Source organism: Heloderma suspectum, chromosome 1 (genome assembly GCF_057233095.1).
Source record: "Heloderma suspectum isolate Gila_16-S chromosome 1, 16-S_ref, whole genome shotgun sequence".
Taxonomy (NCBI): Eukaryota; Metazoa; Chordata; class Lepidosauria; order Squamata; family Helodermatidae; genus Heloderma; species Heloderma suspectum.
Genome location: NC_139458.1, coordinates 256,853,119 through 256,874,033, shown reverse-complemented (window position 1 = coordinate 256,874,033; position 20,915 = coordinate 256,853,119). Strand labels below are relative to the sequence as shown.

General features: G+C 42.6%; 1 protein-coding gene across 2 annotated transcripts in view; it reads left to right on the top strand.

Annotated features, from left to right (window-relative positions):
- Positions 1 to 20,915, top strand: part of PLCB1 (phospholipase C beta 1) — a 703,903-nt gene that overhangs the window by 377,490 nt on the left and 305,498 nt on the right. For both annotated transcript variants that reach the window (XM_084825185.1, XM_084825194.1), the window contains exon 4: positions 15,056 to 15,196. In XM_084825185.1, the coding sequence (XP_084681311.1) occupies positions 15,056 to 15,196 (141 nt within the window). The remainder of the gene's footprint in view (positions 1 to 15,055; positions 15,197 to 20,915) is intronic.

Genomic DNA, 20,915 nt, shown 5'->3' with positions numbered 1-20,915 from the left:
GAGATGACTAGGAACGTGTGTGCACAAGTGTCCTGTCTTTCATTGTACAGTCGTCTCTCTGGCAGCCTGTAGCCTCCTTGGCTTCCCACACTCCACTTAAAGCTCAGGGATGATGTCATAAGATAATTCCTCAGATAGAACTTTTTCAGATCAAGAAGTGCAGGCAGTCTGGGAGGCTGCAAAGCAATGGAGAGATGTGTAATAGAAAGAAAACACACATAGCACCCTCAATTGCCTTGCAGTGATTAGGTAAGTTCAAAAACCTCACAAAAATAAATTATAAGACATCCTGAGAATGAGGCAGAACAATGGAAGCTTCTTTCATGTGGGAAGAAAACTTTCAGGACACTGGAGGACAGATTTGGACACAGCAGTAGCTCCACCTTTTCCTTGGAGGTGGAAACAACTTACAACTGGCCCCCTCATACCTGCATTGTGGTAGATGCAAAATGGGGGCCAGCCTGCCAACACAGTTGATGCTGTTGCCATTTGCAGTGGCAGCACAAGAAAGCCAAAAATTTGTATGAAAAATAAAAAGAAGCTGTGCTACAACCTCTGCCAATGATGAGCCCTGCCTGTGAGAGACTGTAGAGAATTTCTCCTCCCACTGGAAAAATTTGGTGAAATTGTCCTCCCAGTTTCTCTGCCCACAAAGAGGGTAGAGAATGTTGAGAGGCTATTTATGCACATCTCTAATTTATACTGAGTAGAAGCAATTAAGTGAAAATACACTGATAAACATTTCATAGTGGGGTTTTTTTTAATCTATCAAGGTACATTTATTTAAAAAATGTTATGGGGCATTATTTTCATATCTTTGCAGTCAATAAAGGATACTCACCTGATATTTATTTCTGAAAAGACATTTATTTGTTTAATCTAGGATTGTCTGTCTCAGTTAAGTCCTCTGCACAAAAGTGTTTTTTAATCAGTAAAAGGAATTGGTAGCAAATGAAAATATCATAATTGAACCTTTGGGCTCCGGTCACAAAGACGATAAGAAGAAATACGATTTGTGGGGAAGGTCATCTTTTGACAGATTGCCCTCATCTCTTTGTTGTATCTGTCTGGTGTCTAGCAGAAGGGAACTTTGAAGTGGCTTTGAAATTGGCTTTTCAACTAAAAATATGTCTAATATCGGATGCCTAATGCTTGTGTGTGAATAAATTTTCAAAGAACTATCACAAAAAAGCCATGTAGTTATGGGCTAGTTCTGTATCCCCAGGTCTCACTCCAGTCTCATTTGCAAAAATTTTGTAGGGGCATTTTATTAGCCCATAGAGAGGATGGTACCCATTTCAAAGGATGTCTAGAGAGACATTCTTTCCCACTCAGAAAACTGACTGAACAAAACAGGAAGTCTTCAATTAACTATAGTTTCCTATTTTACCCAAACTGGGAAAGTACACTTAAGTACTTCGGAAGAAACCAGGATGTTAAATTATGGTTTAAACTTGGTTTAATTTTCTGGGATGTGCTGAAGCTGTTCAGAGAATATGGGAAACTATATTAATTGAAAACTTCCTGGTTTGTTTGCTCCCACTGCAAACAGAGGAACAAAGGGGCTGTATGCCTTGGTTTAACAGTTTAATGTTTAAAACTAAATGAGTCCAATATATTTACCCCATATTGCAGATATGGGGCTGAGGCTGAGAAGATAGTGGATTGCCTAAAACCACCTAGTGAGGTAATGGCTGTTCTGTTCCGCTTTGGTTGTGGTGAGAGTTTAGTGTTATTGGGCTTTGGTAAGGCCTGGGTTTCACCAAGGCCCTGGACAAGTCAGTTTTCCCAGGGAGGCAGGAAGAGGACAACACCATGGAGAGCTCCAAGCGGGGCTAGAAGCCAAACAAGATTGTCTGTATGTTTCTCCAGTAAGCAGCAGATCCTGACCGAGTCTTAAAAGGGGGTGGTGGTGGCTTCCTTTGGGTTGGTTAGACCTACCTCCACATTGAGTAAGGTCTTTTCTCTTAGAGACTTGGTCTGTCTTAGCAGCCCCAAGCTGCAGTAACATGGGGGAGGCTGCAGTGTGCTGGTGTTTTCATGGCTGCAGTCCTCAAAGTCCAAGAATGACAATACGATCTCCTTTGGACACATGGGGAAGGTCCCTGGGGTCTTCCTAGGGAACTGAGTTCTAAGGAGGTGGGAGCCTCATGATGCCTTTCTGTAAGCAAGTCCTTTCCCTGAACCATCAACTCAGGAGCCTCTTCTTTGGAGGATGAGAGGAGCTGGCACCTTCTGAGAATGAGGGTTTGTAGTTCTGAACCATAACAATGGCGGAGGCAACATTTGAACCAGGGACTTCCTGATATGTGTTTCAGTTACCTGGCCACTATGTTACACCAGTTATCAAATTAAAAATGGATAAACTACAAATGAATTACAATTTAAAACTATGAATCAAAGATGATACCTTTTAAAAAGAAATAAGTGTGTAATAGGTATAGTCAGCCCTATCGCTTTGGAGTTGTTTTCATTTTTTGTATCCTGACCGATTTTGTGTTCATGGTAGGGATGGCAGAGAATTCCGCCATGGATTTCATTGAGGCCGAATGCACTGGCATTTGCCCCCCCAAAATCCGTGGTGGAATGGCCTGCCGCCCCCACCCCCCTGCAGATTCCCCCCGGGACGCAGCTTACCTGGGGTGGATGTTCCGGACGGCGGCGGCTCCGCCGGCTGGTCTTTCGACCGGCTGCCATTTGCATCCTAGTCTTTGCCGTGATAGGCTACATAAGTATTTACATAGCCTATCACGGCAAGCCAAGCAAAAAAAAAAAAGTGTATGCAAATGGGCGGCTATGGCGGCCGCCATTTGCGTTCCCTATTTTTCCCTGTTTTAGCCTACATAAATATTTACGTAGGCTATTACGGTGAAAAAAGGGGAACGCAAATAGCATAATGAGTGCTATTTGCGTTCCTTTTTCCCCCTCCGTTTTAGCCTACGTAAATATTTACGTAAGCTATTACGGTGGGAAAAAAAGGAACGCAAATAGCGCCCACTACGCTATTTGCGTTCCCCTTTTTTTTGCCGTAATAGCCTACGTAAATATTTACGTAAGATAAAACAGTGAAAAATAGGGAATGCAAATGGCAGCTGCCATAGCCGCTGTTGTTGTTGTTTTTGCCCAGCCATGATAGGCTACGTAAATACTTACGTAGCCTATCACGGCAGCCTGGCTGGACGCAAATGGTGGCTGCAGCAGCCTGTCCACGGCCGGAAAATCAGCTGTGGATGGCCCTGGCTGGCTGCTTCATGCGGCCGCTGCGTAGCGGAGCCGGCCGGGCAGGATTCCGGAGGGGAGGACCGGATCGCCTCCCCTCCATCGAGGATTCCAAGGGGAGGGACAGAGCCCCCCCCCCGCAAATCAATTCTGCGAAAAGGTAAGTAAGTGACTTTCGTAAATCCCTAGTTCATGGTCCCAGGTAAATTGAAGATCTACCTCATTACCTTTTGGACTACCTAGGTGTGTCCCTTTTAATTACATACACTTAAATTACAACATTTTTAGAGGGAAAAGATTCAAATATTACTAGTTGTAATATACTTATTTTGCTCTTTTTATTGCAAAACTGAGGCTTCATATAAACTAAATGTACCAATGTGTGTTTATTATTTTAATTTTCATAAGTGGAATAAACTTGCTATGTCCATATATATTCTTGATTTTTTGTCATGGCTTATGCAGTAAAATTTTTGACTATCAAATCAAAAATCTGCTTCTGCAGTGGCTGCACAGAAAATGAGATCAGAGTTTCTCTTTGAATATGAGAGATGGTGCTGAAGACTCCTGAGCTCCCCTGCTTAAGATAATGTATTGATTGATGCCTGTGTAAATGTTTTCTAATGTGTTGTTAGCTTTTCTTGATGTAGTAGCTTATGGGGCTAGAAAAATTTAGTGTCTGGTAGTCGCTAACAGACATCTGAGTCAACTGTCCCCTCCTATAATGTGTGTGTGTGTGTCTATATATACATACATATACATACACACACGCTCACAAACACACACACACACACACACACACGCAGACAGTGTCAGGGTGGACACTGAGCCCATAGAATCCCAGAGTAGTTCTGATGCTGAGGAAGAGCAGTCGCTCCTTCGGGAGAGGAGCACGCTCCTTTTTTCCCAGGACCAACAGCTGACGGAGATTCCTCCCAGCCACATTCCTAGTTTAGAAAGCAGTCCAGGGAGTGACTCAGCACAGATAGCAGACTGGGAGGGATGCGCGGCGCAGACTAGGGTTGGCGGAGAATTTCTCCCCGAAACTTCGGGGGGCCGAGCGCCAACGTGTTCGGCCCCCCGAAGTATTTTCAGGGAGAAATTCTCCGCACCCCCCCCCGCCCCCTGCACCCCCCCCCGGGACGGGACTTACCTTTCCCGAATGTCCCTCCCGGCGGCGGGTCCCGGCGGTGGTTCATCGGGTCTTCGTCAGGGGCGGGGGCGGCAGCCGATCTTTCGACCGGCTGCCGCCGCCGCCATTCCAATAAAACTAAAAAAAAAAGCCCCCGTGATAGGCTACATGACGATTAACGTAGCCTATCACTGCTAGATTTGCAAACTCAGCCGTGATAGGCTACGTAAATCGTCACGTAGCCTATCACGGGTGACTTTAAAAAAAAAAGCGCGTACGGCTAATGGCGGCCCCCATAGGGAGCTGCCATTCACATTCCTTATTTGGTCGCTGTAGTCTACATAAAGATTACATAGACTATGGCGAAAATAAGGGCAACGCTATTTGCGTTGCCCTTATTTTCGCCGTAGTCTACGTAAAGATTTACGTAGACTACAGCGACCAAATAAGGAACGCGAATGGCGGCTCCCTATGGGGGCCGCCATTTGCGTACGCGCTTTTTTTTTTTTTAAAGTCACCCGTGATAGGCTACGTGATGATTAACGTAGCCTATCACGGCTGACTTTGCAGATCTAGCCGTGATAGGCTACGTTAATCGTCACGTAGCCTATCACGGGGGCGTTTTTTATTTTAACTTTTTATTTCGTGGCCGGGCGAGGCGAAGCGCCTCTTCCCCGGCCTGAATTTCGGCCAGGCAAGGCGGGAAGCCTCCCCCCCGGCCTGAACTTCGCGGGGAGAGCAGCGAAGCGCCTCCCCCCCACCGCAAAAAGCTGCGAGACCAGGTAAGTGACTTTCATGCACCCCTAGCGCAGACGCAGAGAGCGGCGCCAAATGGTTCGCGCTCAAAGAACGGTTGCGCCCGGAGGATCCAAGGGAAAAGGGGAGGGATTCTCCCTAGTCCTTATATTCAGGGGTCTGCCAGTAATTGCCCCTCAAACGGGGACCAACTGTTCTAACTTAGGGCATAGGGATGCTGCTGCTCAGATCTAGTTGCTACCTGTAGAGCTGTTAAGTTGTAAAAGAAGAATAAAGCTTACAAAAGAATCCCTTTTTCTGTGTCTGGACTTGGCTACTGGATTAGACTGAGAGCCCTCCAAGGAGCCCTTGACAGACAGTAGGAAACATTACCATTTTTAAAAAATTAAGCTATATCTTTGATTAATACCAAGATCAATTCTTAAATACTGAGCAAAGTATAATTAGAAACCATACTCAAAAGCATCAGTACTAGGGCTTTCAGGGACAACTATATCAGTAATATTCATTACTATTGTTATCACCACTGAATACAAAGGCCTGTTTGCAGAGCACTCTCCCAAATGAAAGAAGATTCTAGGCTGCACAGTTTTCTATCACTGCTCTTTCCTATACCTTCTTGGGGCAAGGTATCATCTACTGCAAATTTTAATAGCAATCTCTTTTAAAATAACTTTGAAATTTGTGGACTACCCCATGTGGCTCCAGCATCATTCATCCAGTTGTCATTTATTTCTTCCAGGCCTTCAAGTAACTTGGCAACTCTTTAGTGTTAACTTCCAACAATAATTAATCTTCAAGTTTAAACCTTTAGAAATATTAATTATGGAATGGAAATGCTCAAGCATTGTCATGGACTTCAAGCTAATTTAATTAGTTGGATTGTATGCAAGAAATGTTGGCTGGTGTAAATAAGTACTGTAAATATTTATGCCTCTTACACTTAAATATTTATTATATTATGTGAAACCAGTCAGTATAATACATCTGTATGCCTATGAATCATTCCATTTTCCATAATATATAATTTGTGTACACATTTGTCCCTTCTTATGACCAAGTAGTATTTTCAAACTCTGCACCAATTTTTGTAAGATCAATTAGTTTTAACTTTAAGTAAAGTAATGGAATATAGTTAAAGCAAGCATAAGCCTGGCTTTCAAATACACACAGCCCCACCAGTGTTTTACATTAAAGGATCCTTACATTAGTAGATTACGTAAAGAGGTATGAGTGTATAAAGAAGCCCTATTCAGGCATTCACATTGTCCCCTCCCCCTCCGTTGTGTTTTTTCCTGGCCCTCAACTTCATCCTCTAGACACTGGAGGGGTAACTTCTACAGCAGGTGTTCTGCTCTACTTGTGTAGCCTCCCTACTTGGGGAGCCTAAATATAATAAAGAAATAAATAGCAACGTGAATGCAGTGGAGGGGCGGAGCCAATGAGCACAGTCCTGTTCTCCCCCTCATGTGATTGTAGTTGGGTGGTGTATAAATGCAACAGCACTAGAGAGAAAGGGACCTGATAGTCTTTTTAAAAAAATAAACAAATATTTATTTCTGTTTAAACAATACAAAACTAAAAATAACATACTGTAACAAATACACAACATGTTCTACAATACATTGCATGACTTACACATTGTTCAGCATATAAACATTTCAACTCTCTTTTCAAGTAATGGCATCTCTCCAAAATGAAAGGTGATGAAGCAGCAGTCTCAGTAAAGAAGGGTCTTTATTTACATAGCATATGAACAGGAACCAAGTTTCCATAAAGTAATCTTGATAAGTCTTCATTGATGATTGGGATGTTAATCTAAGAGTGAACACACACACATATACATATACATTTATATACACACAAAAAAAAAATACAGATATATTCTAAATATGGTAAAAGTGGTGTGAATTGATTTATAGGTCATGAACAGCTACAATTGAGAGCGTGATGAAGAAAACAATACTACCAAGACTATCTATATGATTAGCTTGTTGGCTACTATAATTTGATGTATTTGCTTATTTGCCATGTCATTGAGGAAGTAAAATGGCCCCCAGTCTGCCCTTCAGATTCACTCAATCCCAAAGGTAGACCAAATGGGCAATTATGCAAAATATATTTCTAATGTTATGCTCAGTACTGATAAGATAAACAAAACATGTCTAATGAACTGACCAGTATAAGCAACATTTTGATAAGTATTGAGGTGCATTTCAGATCTTCAATGAATGTGGGTTCAAGCCACTTCAACCACATTTTAGAACATTCACCCCTTTAATGCTTCTTAAATTCTGTCAGAAATACTTAGGGGGATGCTTATATGACGGTATCAGCAGAGATGGAAAGGGGATTTGGAAAAGGTAGACCTTTTGCATATATTATAGTTTTGCAGTCAGTGAGTCGTGATCCAAAATTGGGTTATTAGGACGGGTGCAAGTCACATGGTGATTTTTGCATTACATCTAACAGTCACATTTGTACATTGGAATTTGCTGCAGTGGTCTGAAAAAGAACTACTTGTACGACATGTTTGCACAAGATTATAACAACTGGTAACGTTTCCCCAGGCTCAATTATAAACTCAGGCATTTTAAAAGATAACGTTTTTACTACAGCATGTACCATCCATGTCTGTGCGACCTTGCTTAAGTGTTTGACTATTAGACCAATTGTACAGGAGAAAGCTGACTCATAGCTTATACTTTTATACTTGTGTAGGTTTCTCACACCCCAAATTTGGGTTTGGCTGTTTTGACTCAATGGCCTATTCACCTGCAATGCTAACCTGATTTTTTTTTTTTTTTAACCCAGGGTTTGTTCTTGGGTTACAACTCTGGCTTGCTGGAGGGAGAGAAGTCAGAGTTCCAGGTTCGGACATAATGCTAACCAAGCCAGGGACAAAGTGTCTCTGGCTTGTTTTGCCATTTCTGCTGGCAGGAAGAGCCAAACGGGAGCAGTCAAGTTGCATGAACTAGCATGGCGGCTCACTCATGGTAACCTAGAGTTTTTTTTAAACCCATGGTAACCTAGGGTTCCATGTGAACTAGGCCATTATTTCAAAATTTCAGACTAGAACCCATTAGTTGTGTTAATTGCAGACTTTTTGTTTGACATTCAATGATTGGTGGCCTAGTATTTAAGTGAGAAAAGTCCTTATTAAACTTAGGGGGAGCAAGCCACATTCTTTACTTTCAAACATGCTGGGCCTCTCTTTGCATATTGTCTTTCCGATTTCATAGAGGAGCTACCAGATGTTATACCTTTGCCATGGTTGGCTTGACACCTCTCCCCTGATTATAGCTGTGTATGTTGGGCTTGGACTATGGAGCGCTGGCTTAAAATCTTTCCTCACCATGAAGCTCATGGGGTGACCTTGGGTCAGTCGTGCTTTCCTAACCTAACCTTCCTCAAAAGGTAGTTAAGAGAATAAAATGGGGGTAACCACCATGTCTCACACCCTGAATCCCTGTAGAGAGGTACCCAAATGTTTGCTTTGAATTTTTCTTTATGGAAAATGTTAGTGGCAGCTCTTAGAAGGTTATAAAAATCAATGAATTTTCTGAATATATAGCATTAGTAAACTGAGATCCTGCAGCGGCACTAAAAATCCTAATGAAGCCTGTGTTGAACTGCAGTGAAAACAGTTAGGAGATAGAAAGCGCTATTTTGTGTAGTTTTGGAACAAACAAAGAAACAAACAAACAAATACATAATATTTGTCCAACTTTAGGTTTCCTTCTGTGTTAATGTGTATGCTGCTTGCAATCTGAAGTTTAGCTGTTGGTCTTTGGAAAGATCTTGTATGTATCTTCAGTTATTGTAACATTTTGACAGAAGCAGTTGATCGAAATGTTCATTGCCATGTATGGAAACAGCAAGAACATATTACAAAGACACTTAGATTTGACAGGCCATCTTTGAGCTATATGGAGAATTTAAAGCCCTAATAAGCTTGGGACCTGGGAACCTGAAGATATCTTCTGCCACCACATGAGCCTGCCTTGAACATTAAATAAGAACAGCCTTGTTGGATCAGACCAAAGTCCTTTCAAGTACAGCATCCTGTTTCCAACAGGGATCAGCAGATGCCTATGGGAAGCTCCCAAGCAGGACATGAGGGCTATAGCTCTCTCCTGCTGTTGTTCCCCAGCAACTGGTATTCAGAGTCATATTGCCTCTGGTCCATATTGCCTCTGATTGCCATCATGACTAGTAGCCACTACATTGATAATCAGAGGCCCTCCTCCTTCATCTGCTTGCTTTCTGAAGTTAGGAGTATGGTGACCCGGGGAGAGACCTTCCTTGGTTGCCATGCCCCACATATATAGGGAGGCATTTACTTATTATTATTATTATTATTATTATTATTATTATTATTATATTTTTATCCCACATTTTTTCCTCAAAGGAACACAAGGAAGTTTACATGATCCTCCTCCTCTCCATTTTATCCTCACAACAACCCTGTGAGGTAGGTTAGGCTGAGAGTCAGTGACTGGTGCAAAGTCACCCAGTGAGTTTTATGGCTAAGTGGGGACTAGAACCCAGATCTCCTGAGTCCCAGTCCAATACTCTGACACTAGACCACACTGGCTCCACGTATAACTGACAAATACAGATTTCATCAGCAGAAAACTGATTTTAGAACCTAAGACATCTAGATTCTTCTGTATTGCTGTGGGTGCCAGTTTTGAATAAGCAGTGTTCACTGTGCACTCTGTTCCATAAACATTTACCTCTGCCCCAAAAAAATACTACCAACCTTATTCCCAATGGCTGGCTGGATGAAAATGACAATTTAGTTCAAAACACCTGCAGCTCCTGCCTTGGTTTGTCTCCACAAGTGTGTCTTTTTGTGCTGAGACTCCAGTAGAGAAGAAATAGCAGTACAGTTTTGCCAGCTGGGGTGATAATGAATTCAGTGAGTCAGTCATCCACTTAAAAAAGGCAGATGCATGCTACATAAAAATGGGACTACCAAAGTAATAGTCTTTGAACACTGCTTGGTGCCAGCACCCGGTGGTCTTCGTGGCAAAGTCTGAGGAGGTAGTTCAGCAGCACTGCAGATCAGTCAGAACAATCATGAGAGACATAAACTAGCAGGATGCCTTGAAGCCCACTGAGACAACCAAGTGGTTCAGTATATTAAGGGCACACTGGCAGATTTGTTTCTGTTGTCTTCTCTTTCATGTTTTGCACTGCCAGGTAAATCTCTGTTATGAGAGTTGCAACTTCTAGTTGTCCCACATGTTTGCACAAACTCCTAGTTTTGTTAATGGATAGATTGAACTATTTTCTCTTGAGATCTTTGCATGGGTGATTATCCCATTGGACAAATAGAAGGTATTGCTCCATACGAAACTAGCCACCATTTCCAGAATTGCTAAAAAAAAGTACCGTTCTATACCAGCCCAGTAGGTCTGGGACTCCCATTTTTAAATACGGTGATGACAGCAACAGAGCCTCCCCTGATTTCCTGAACACAGCTGAGAGTGCTCAGTGGACACAAAGCTGTTGGAGATAACCATGCATACAAAAATTGCACAGTACAGCTACTGATGCATGCTCAATTCATTCAAGATTGCAACTTCTATCCTTTGCAGCTATTTTATGTTGATTTTTCATTGTGAAAACAGAAGGTATCAGTAGTGATGGGGCAGATCCAGGCTTTCTCCAGATCCAGCTATCAGACTTGGTGGCAAGGAGAGAAACTGCTCTTTTCATCCTCATTTCAGCAAGGCCACACACACCATATTGAATCTGTCATATCGGTGGACACACCAGATTCAGGCAGTTAAAACAGCAACCATCTTTATTAACGAACAGAACAGAATGGGGCAGCTTGTGGTGGTTTTACTGGTTTCAGCAGCCTAAACTCTACGGAACGGCCAGAGAGACAAACTGCTGATAATAACAGAAACCCCCCAGTAGTTGTTCTTGTACTTTGCATCATGGCACATTGCAACAGAATCCAAAAAGCCCACTAGGCACTATCACCTTCCCAAGATGTTGGCCTAAAGTCCCCATCCTCCCTGAAGCTTGTGGTCTGGTCTTCCTGGACAGGATCAGACCCTTCCTTTTATGTTGCTGGTCCAAGGTGAAAAGTTGAAGTAGAAAGTCCCCAGCTTTGGTTAGGATTTGAGCACCACTGCATTTCCTTAATGCATCTAGATAGCCATATTACCCATGATCCCCAGATGCCTTCTTGAATCTTAAAGAGTTGCAACTATTGAGAGTGCAACAGGATCTATGAGCCTCAGAAATCTGTAACTGATCTGTTTGTGTGTGTTTTTAAAGGATTAATTTTGGACAGCTGGTGGGCATCCCTGTAATAAATTCTAAATAGATCAGTCATGAACTGGATGCAGAGAGAGGGATGTAGATGTATCTATCACCAAGGATAAATATTAAGTTTAGTTATTTAAGTAGTGGAGAACATTCAGGAAAGTCAGCCAGGAGATGACAGCTATGTAGAAGCTGGGTAGAAGTGTTGGGAGTAAAGGGTGAGGAAGAGGACTTGATATGTGCAGTTCACCAAGCAGATAGCGGTTGTGTGAGACAAGGGTGAATAAAACATTGCGCACTGTGGCTGTGTTTTCGGCATGGACATCCCCAATATAACTTAGTTCAACTTCTGAAGTGGAGCAACAAAAGACAATAATTGTACATGTCACAAATCATATTGGGCAGATGGGAAAGGAGAAGCTATTTTGGTGTATTATGGTTCTCCCTTGCAGTGGAAGGGAGACTCAAGATGAACAAGGTGTGCAGTTTCAAAAAATGAATGTGTTACAGATCAGATAGACTGTCTCAAAGTGTGTTGATTCTGTCCAAAGTGCTGAATGACACTTAATCTTGACTTTTAGAGCAGTGCCAGATGTTCTCCAATTCATCTTTTATTGTGTTTTGTTTGGGGGATATAAACTGATGATATTGGGAGGATATCCCCTCCCCCCTGAAAACCACTAAGATGGTGTGAATATTAACTGTTGCAGGCCCTATAAAGAACCACTGTGAATAGTCTGGCACTTCTGATAGATTCATTTCTAAATCAGGTCAAGTTTGCACTGAGGTCATAAACCTCTGTCTTGGCTATACCTCTTCAGAACTCAAGTGTTCTCACATGACTGAGTGTGCCTCCTTAAAAAATAAGCTAAAATTCCTCCACCCAGGAAATCAGCATGTTAGGGAGAACTACAACCCTTCACCCTGACATGTTTGTTTCTTATTATTTTTGCATAATCACACTGTTGTTGTTGTTGTATGGCGGACAATTCATTCTTTGCAGTTGTACAGTCCAGACAGAGCTTCACTACATTAATGACAAGTTGGTTTAGTCTTGGGGATGTTTCATGTGTTACTTTTTCCATTGTGGAAAAGTATTGGAATTTTTGTTCAGCCATTCATGTATTGTTTTCAAACATCTGTGTTGCCCATGATGTATCTCTCAAGAAGCAAGTGCATGTGCAAATGCATGATTTGAAAATGCATGTTTACAACTGTACATGAATTTTGTTGTAAACTCATTTTCCTGACATGAGTGCTATTAATATATCTGTAAGGTAACAGTCAAGGGTGTTCGTTCTCTTTTCATTGACTGACTTTGGATTTCTGACCAGAAAGTACTAAAACAATCAAATAATGGCCAAATAAAGCAAGGATCATAAGACCCAGGGAACTGGTTTATTCTCAGGTTATTGAGAAACAGGGAAATAATGTAGGAGATGTGTGTGCTTACTCTTCTCTTCCTATCTTCCCATTGCAAAGCTATTACAGATGTTTTGGCAAATTTAATAGAAAATGGTATTGCATCGCATGTAAGATAACTCTTTGCCCGGCTTGTTGACAACAAATGTATGTAAAAATAAATCATTGCTGGAGCTTTTAATAAACTCCCCCATTTGTTTTGTTTTCTGTTCTGTAGAAACAAGGCAATTTGGTTATTAATCATCATGGCTGACACAGAACAAGGCCAACTTGGCCAACGGTCAGGACATTACAGAGCTTCAGAAGGTCATGTGGGGATGTGTTGAGGGCAGCTCAGTGTCACGCAAACCACTTTTGTAAATCATGATTAGATTGTTGGTTCCCCCTAGGAATTGTGGTTCACAGAGCTGGTGGAGATTCAGTGCTGCTGTTTTCCCACTGTTGGAGGAGAGGTTGTTTCAGATGAACATCTGAACTGGAGGGATTGAAGATCTCACCTGTCAGGGAAAATAGGGATTTATTGGTTATTTATCTTACATATTTTTATACAGCCTGCCTAAGGCGGTTCACATGCTAAAGCCATTATGAAACAACAAATAAAGGTGCAATCCTATGCAAGTTGGCTGGGGAATTCTAGGAGTTAGTCTAGGAGGGACTTTTTTTGGGGGGGTCTACACATGCATAGGATTACACCCTAAAATACAACACTAATAACAATCCATGTGCAGCATAAAATGGTGACCTTCTGCAAGCCACCAGCCCTACCAATTCCATTGTGTAATCAGGGCCCACTGCTTGTACAGCAGAGATTTAGTGCTTCTGGGGACAACCATGCTAGTTTCTGGAATGTGGCAAGTCAGCGGACCTCACAGAAGGGACCTACCCCATTTCTATTCATTTCAGGGCTTGCCCCAGAAGTGCTAAATCTCTGTTGCACAAGCAATGTGTCATGCTCGTGCAATAGAATTGTCACGGCTGCCTGCTTATGGAATGGGAGTGGCGGTGGGCCCTGATGCAGATGATCGCCATTGGATACTGCCCCCTGTCTAAAACAAGAAAAATAAAAGTAGCAATAGTTATATGTATTTAATTGAAAAGCTTGGGGAACGCAAATTAATCAGGTAAAAGCAGATGTGAACAGCCAGGTTTTAAAAACCTGCTTAAAAGCATACAGTGAGGGGAATAAACCAATTCCACATGGGAAGGTGTTGCACAGTGATGGAGTCACCACAGAAAAGGCCTGATCTTTTGTGCCCACCATCTTGATGGACCTCACTGGTCCCTGTGAGCAGGGCCTCAGAGTCTGATCTTCATGGCTGGGCAAGCTCATAAGGATGTAGCAGTTGTTTAAATATCTTGGTCCCAAGCTATTTAAGGCTTTAAAGGTAACAGCCAGCACTGGCCCTGCCCTCCACCCTCCAGTTCAGACCTTGCCGAGTTGAACCAGAAAGGTCTGAAATAGAGTTCTATATGCTTTAAGCCATCACATGGCTATAGTTGCCACATCTTGAAACCTGGGGGGTATTTTTTAGTTTTCCTAAGACATTTCTGAAAGAGGGAATGTAATTTTAGAGGAAAATACTGAGTTGTATAAACAGAAGTTATATATGGAGTAAATCAAAAAGGTTACTGTTATATGCTAGCATTAGTTCAGTGCAATGTTCTATTTTTTTTAAAAAAAAATGCGAAATATCAAAGGATAGAGGATGGAATGATATTGTGAACATGTGAGCGGGTGTGATACTGTAAAATTAATCTTGGATATGGCCTTTGAAAGGAGAAGAAAAGTATCTTCAAAAACCTCTGCCAAATTTTTGGCAATTCCCCCAGACTCAAGCAGCCTCACATTGTCCAGGAGGACTCCTCCATCCAGAGAAACCTGGAGGTGGGGGAATGGGAAATGTTCCTTCTGTGATCTTCCTTAATTTTTTTAGGATCCAAGCCTATAAGAACATTTGAACTGATTTCATCAGGGGTTCCTTAAACTCAAAAGTATTTCACTTCAGAAGGTTTTGTGTGTGAGAACATCAAGGCATTTACAACTGTGTGGAAGCAGAATGAGGGCACAGTCTAGGATTTGACTATTTTGAGCAATTCATAATGAATCTGACCAGAAAACCATTCTGGAGAAATGCTTAACATGCAGGTTAAAATGCTTAGCATGCTTCCCAGGCACTAAATGGTTTTTCAGAAAGTACAGGCAGACACTTTGATGGCTTGTAATATTTTTCCTTACAGGATCCAAAGCTACGTGAACATCTGGATGGAGGCAATGTAGGAGGACGACTGGAAAACCGTATGCTTACAATCGTGTATGGCCCTGACCTGGTTAACATATCATACTTGAACTTAGTAGCAGCTCAGGAAGACATTGCAAAGGTATGAGAGCCCAAAGATATAATGTTTAAACTGAGTAAGGATCATTAAATTCTGTTTTCAAGTGAAATGGGACTGCTGCTGCTAGGGACTGCATAGGTGCAAGGACAAGACTGATGAGTCAGGTAGTGTTTTCAGGGACATGGCACCAGGTACAATGTAAATCCAGATGTTGGCAGTTTCCTTTCTGAATGTGTGTTGTACTTGTATAAAACATTATGTTGTGCTTTCCAAAACATTTTCAAAGGATTCATAAGGCATCCAGTAAAAAGTCAATGTTCATCCACTGTATTACAAGATGGAGATTTCTGGTTCTAATTCTAAGGAAATGATCATTGCCAGGCATGCTGTAGCCTGAGCTTTGGAAATCGTGGAACACATTTCCAAAACTGCATTAATCTGTATATGACCATTTGTGCATTTGGTTTTGATCTCTGAAAAGGAATATTAAGCAATACGAATATGATAGCATCCGGACATGTCCCATGGTTCTAAATTTTCCTCTTTATTTCCAGTAATTAGCAGTGTGTGTTTTTACACAAACCATTTCTTGGTTAATCTGTGTAAAATAATTCTTATAAACAATGGTGAACAGTTATGAGGTTTCATGTACTTCTTCTTGCCCCCTATTTTGAGGAAGGAAAGAACTATTTAATTTCTTGGTTTTTCTAGTCATCCAGATCTTGGGCTCTGAGTGTATCTTATTTCAGGTTTCTACCTCATCAGGAATTACCATAACAATTTTGGACCTCCTGTGAGTGAAGGAGCGAGCATGTGTGTATATCCAGTTTCCAGTGTTTTATTTCATTGCCACAGAAAGCGGTGACAGAAAGAGAGAGGGAAGAGTGTCCTGGCCACTGCCGACACGTAGCTCCCAAGAAATTACCCCTGAGGGAAAGTAGCTCTCAACAGAAAAAAAAGTTTCCCCCGCCCCTGCCCTAAATTGTGTAAAGCTCCTAGGTAAAGCATGGTGAACCATAGTACAGTACATAGTACTGTAGTCTAACATTCAGGGACTTGTTTAGTGGAAGGCACTCAAGAAAGCCCAGGTTACAATGCCACCACTCACTTTCCTTAAAAAAACTGGCCAATGATTATTAAGGGTTGTTGTTGTTCAGTCGTTAAGTAGTGTCTGACTCTTCATGACCCCATGGACCATAGCACACCAGGCCTTCCTGTCCTCCACTCTCTCCCGGAGCGTGCTCAAGTTCATATTCATTGCATCGGTGATGCTATCTAGCCATCTCATCCTCTGCCATCCCCTTCTCCTTTTGCCTTCCATCTTTCCCAGCATCAGGGTCTTTTCCAGGGAGTTTTCTCTTCGCATTAGGTGGCCAAAATATTTGAGCTTCAGCTTCAGGATCTGTCCTTCCAATGAGCAGTCAGGGTTGATTTCCTTTAGGATGGACTGATTTGACCTCCTTGCAGTCCAGGGGACTCGTAAGAGTCTTCTCCAGCACCACAGTTCGAAAGCATCAATTCTTCGGCGCTCAGCCTTTTTTATAGTCCAGCTCTCACAGCCATATGTTTCTACTGGGAAAACCATAGCTCTGATTATACGAATCTTTGTCGGCAAGGTGATGTCTCTGCTTCTTACTATGCTGTCTAGGTTTGCCATAGCTTTCCTCCCAAGGAGCAAGCGTCTTTTAATTTCATGGCTACAGTCACCGTCTGCAGTGATCTTGGAGCCCAGGAAAGTAAATTCTGTCACTGCTTCCATTTCTTCCCCTTCTATATGCCAGGAAGTGATGGGACCAGATGCCATGATCTTAGTTTTTTTAATGTTGAGTTTCAAACCAGCTTTTGCACTCTCACCCTCAACAAGAGGCCCTTTAGATCCTCTTCGCTTTCTACCATTAGGGTGATATCGTCTGCGTATCTGAGGTTGTTGGTAATTCTCCCAGCACTCTAAATTCCGACCTGTGACTCATGCAACCCGGCGTTTCTCGTGATGTACTCTGCATATAAATTAAATAAGCAGGGCGACAATATACAGCCTTGTTGTACTCCTTTCCCACTTTTGAACCAATCGGTTGTTCCATGCCCGGTTCTTACTGTTGCTTCTTGACCCTTGTACAGGTTTCTCAGGAGACAGGTAAGGTGGCCTGGTACTCCCATCTCTTTAAGAATTTGCCAGAGTTTGTTGTGATCCACACAATCAAAGGCTTTAGTGTAGTCAATGAAGCAGAGATAGAAATTTTTCTGGAATTCTCTTGCTTTCTCCATGATCCAGCGAATGTTGGCGATTTGATCTCTAGTTCCTCTGCCTCTTCAAGACCCAGCTTGTACTTATGGTAGTTCTCTGTTCACATACTGCCGAAGCCTAGCTTGTAGGATTTTGAACATAACCTTGCTGGCATGTGAAATGAGCACAATTGTGCGGTAGTTTGAACACTCTTTGGCATTGCCCTTCTTTGGAATTGGAATGTAAACTGATCTTTTCCAGTCTTGTGGCCACTGTTGAGTGTTCCAAATTTGTTGGCATATTGAGTGCAGCACTTTAACAGCATCAACTTTTAGGATCTTAAATAGCTCAGCTGGAATACTGTCATCTCCGCTAGCTTTGTTGTTAATAATGCTTCCTATGGCCCACTTGACTTCACTCTCTAGGATGTCCGGCTCAAGTTCAGTGACCGCACTATCATGGCTATCAGGGACATTAAGATCTTTCCTGTATAGTTCTTCTGTTTATTCTTTCCACCTCTTCTTAATCTCATCTGCTTCTGTTAGGTCCCTGCCTTCTTTGTCCTTTATCATGCCTGTCTTTGCACAAAACGTTCCCTTGATATCTCCGATTTTCTTGAAAAGATCTCTAGTGTTTCCCATTCTATTGTTTTCCTCGATTTCTTTGCATTGTTCATTTAAGGCCTTCTTGTCTCCTTGCTATTCTCTGGAACTCTGCATTCAGTTGGATATACCTAAGGATGGACGAAAGTCCCTTACCTGGTCCCGCTGCTGTTTTCGGTGGGGGGGAAGGCGCTCCATTTCTCCCCCCGAAATTCTTGGGGAGAGAGGTGCCCCGCCCCTCCCGGACGAAATTCAGGATGGGGGGGAGGCGCCCCATCCCTCCCCGCCGAAATTCTGGCCGGGGGTGAGCGCCCCGTCTCCCCAGCCGCGAAATAAAAAAGTAAATTGTAAAAAAAAAAAAAAGTGATAGGCTACGTAACAATTTACGTAGCCTATCACGGCTAGATTTTCAAAGTCAGCCGTGATAGGCTATGTAAATCTTTACGTAGCCTATCTTGGCTGACTTTGGAAAAAAAAAAAAGCGCGTACGCAAATAGCGGCGCCCATGGGCGCCGCCATTTGCGTTCCTTATTTGGGCACGGGTAGTCTACGTAAAGATTTACGTAGACTACGGCGAAAATAAGGGCAACGCTATTTGTGTTGCCCTTATTTTCGTCATAGTCTACGTAAATGTTTACGTAGACTACCCGTGCCCAAATAAGGAACGCAAATGGCGGCACCCATGGGTGCCGCCATTTGCGTACGTGCTTTTTTTTTTTCAAAGTCAGCCGTGATAGGCTATGTAAAGATTTACGTAGCCTATGACGACTGACTTTGAAAATCTAGCCGTGATAGGCTACGTAAATCGTTACGTAGCCTTTCATGTTTTTGTTTTATTTTTTTACTTTACTGGGAAATGGTGGTGGCGGCAGCCGGTCGGAAGACTGGCCACCGCCGAAACGCCGCCGGGACCCGCTGCCGAGAGGGACATTCGCACGAGGTAAGTCCCATCCCGGGGGGGGGGAGGGTGTTGGAGAATTTCCCCACCAATTTCGGGGGGCCAAATGCGTTGGCATTCAGCCTCCCGGAGATTCATGGAGAAATTCTCCGACATCCCTAGGTACCTTCCCCTTTCACCCTTGCTTTTCCCTTCCCTTCTTTCCTCAGCTACTTGTAAAGCCTCATCAGACAGCCACTTGGCTTTCTTGCATTTCTTTTTCTTTGGGATGGATTTAGTTGCTGCCTCCTGAACAATGTTATGGACCTCCGTCCATAGTTCCTCAGGCACTCTGTCTATCAGGTCTAATCCCTGAAATCTATTCCTCACCTCCACTGTATATCCATAAGGGTTATGATTTAGGTCATACCTGAATGGTTTTGTGGTTTTCCCTACGTTCTTCAATTTCAGCCGAAATTTTGCAATAAGAAGCTCATGATCTGAGACACAGCCAGCTCCAGGTCTTGTTTTTACTGACTGTATAGAGCTTCTCCATCTTTGGCTGCAAAGTACATAATCAATCTGATTTTGATATTGACCATCTGGTGATGTCCATGTGTAGAGTCACTTCTTGTGCTGTTGGAAAAGAATGTTTGCTATGATCAGCGCGTTCTCTTGGCAAAACTCTATTAGCCTTGTCCTGCTTCATTTTGTACACCAAGGCCATGCTTGCTTGTTATCCCGGTGACTTCTTGACTTCCTACTTTAGCATTCCAATCCCCTATGATGAAGAAGACATCTTTTTTTGGTGTTAGTTTTAGAAGGTGTTGTAGGTCTTCATAGAGCCGATCAACCTCAGCTTCTTCGGCCTCAGTGGTTGGGGCATAGACTTGAATTACTGTGATGTTGAATGGTTTGCCTTGGATTCGTACTGAGATCATTCTGTTGTTTTTGAGATTGTACCCCAGTACTGCTTTTCCCACCCTTTTGTTGACTATGAGTGCTACTCCATTTCTTCTGAGGGATTCTTGCCCACAATAGTGGATATAATGTTCACCTGAATTAAATTCGCCCATGCTTGTCCATTTTAGTTCACTGATTCCCAAGATGTCGATGTTCAATCTTGCAATCTCATGTTTGACCACCTCCAGCTTACCTTGATTCACTGATCTTACATTCCAGGTTCCTAAACAATATTGTTCTTTGCAGCATCGGACTTTCTTTTCACCACCAGGCACATCCACAGCTGAGTGTCCTTTTGGCTTTGGCCCAGCCGCTTCACTCTTTCTGGCGCTACTTGGAAATTCCCTCTGCTCTTCCCCAGTAGTATATTGGACACCTTCTGACCTGAGGGGCTCATCTTTTGGCGTCGTATCTTTTAGCCTTGTGATACGTTCCATGGGGTTTTCTTGGCAAGAATACTGGAGTGGGTTTCCTTCTCCAGTGGACCACATTTTGTCAGAACTCTCCACCATGACCTGTCTGTCTTGGGTGGCTCTGCACGGCATAGCTTATGGCTTCACTGAGTTACGCAAGCCCCTTCGCCACAACAAGGCAGTGATCCATGAAGGGGTTATTAAGGGTAGTAGGAGCCAATGAAGCCTTCTTGAATAAAGGTCTTAGCATTATAGTAATAGTAGTAGCCAGATGTCTTGGACTACAACTCCCATCATGCCCAGCCAGCAAGGCAAATGCCCATCTGGAGGAAAGCATGTTGAGGAATACTGACACAGAAGAATGATGAAGTAACTACCAAGAACCGGGATGGAAATCAAGTAGTATACAATTATTGTTATAATTCAAGACTCCACATGCAGACATTCACCTGTTGTGTTAGAACACAATCCATGATGTATCCTTTTTATTTTGGCAATGAAGAGCAATTTAAAAATTTTGATGCCCTTAGGATACATAATGAATACTTTCCCCCTCATGGAATAATATATATTAACTTCGGTGTACCTTCACTTAAATAATAAAACAATCCCTCTTCTGAACGCTGGGTGAGTCAGAAGCATCCTTTGGGTGCTGAGCACCATCCCAGTTCAAGGAGCCAAC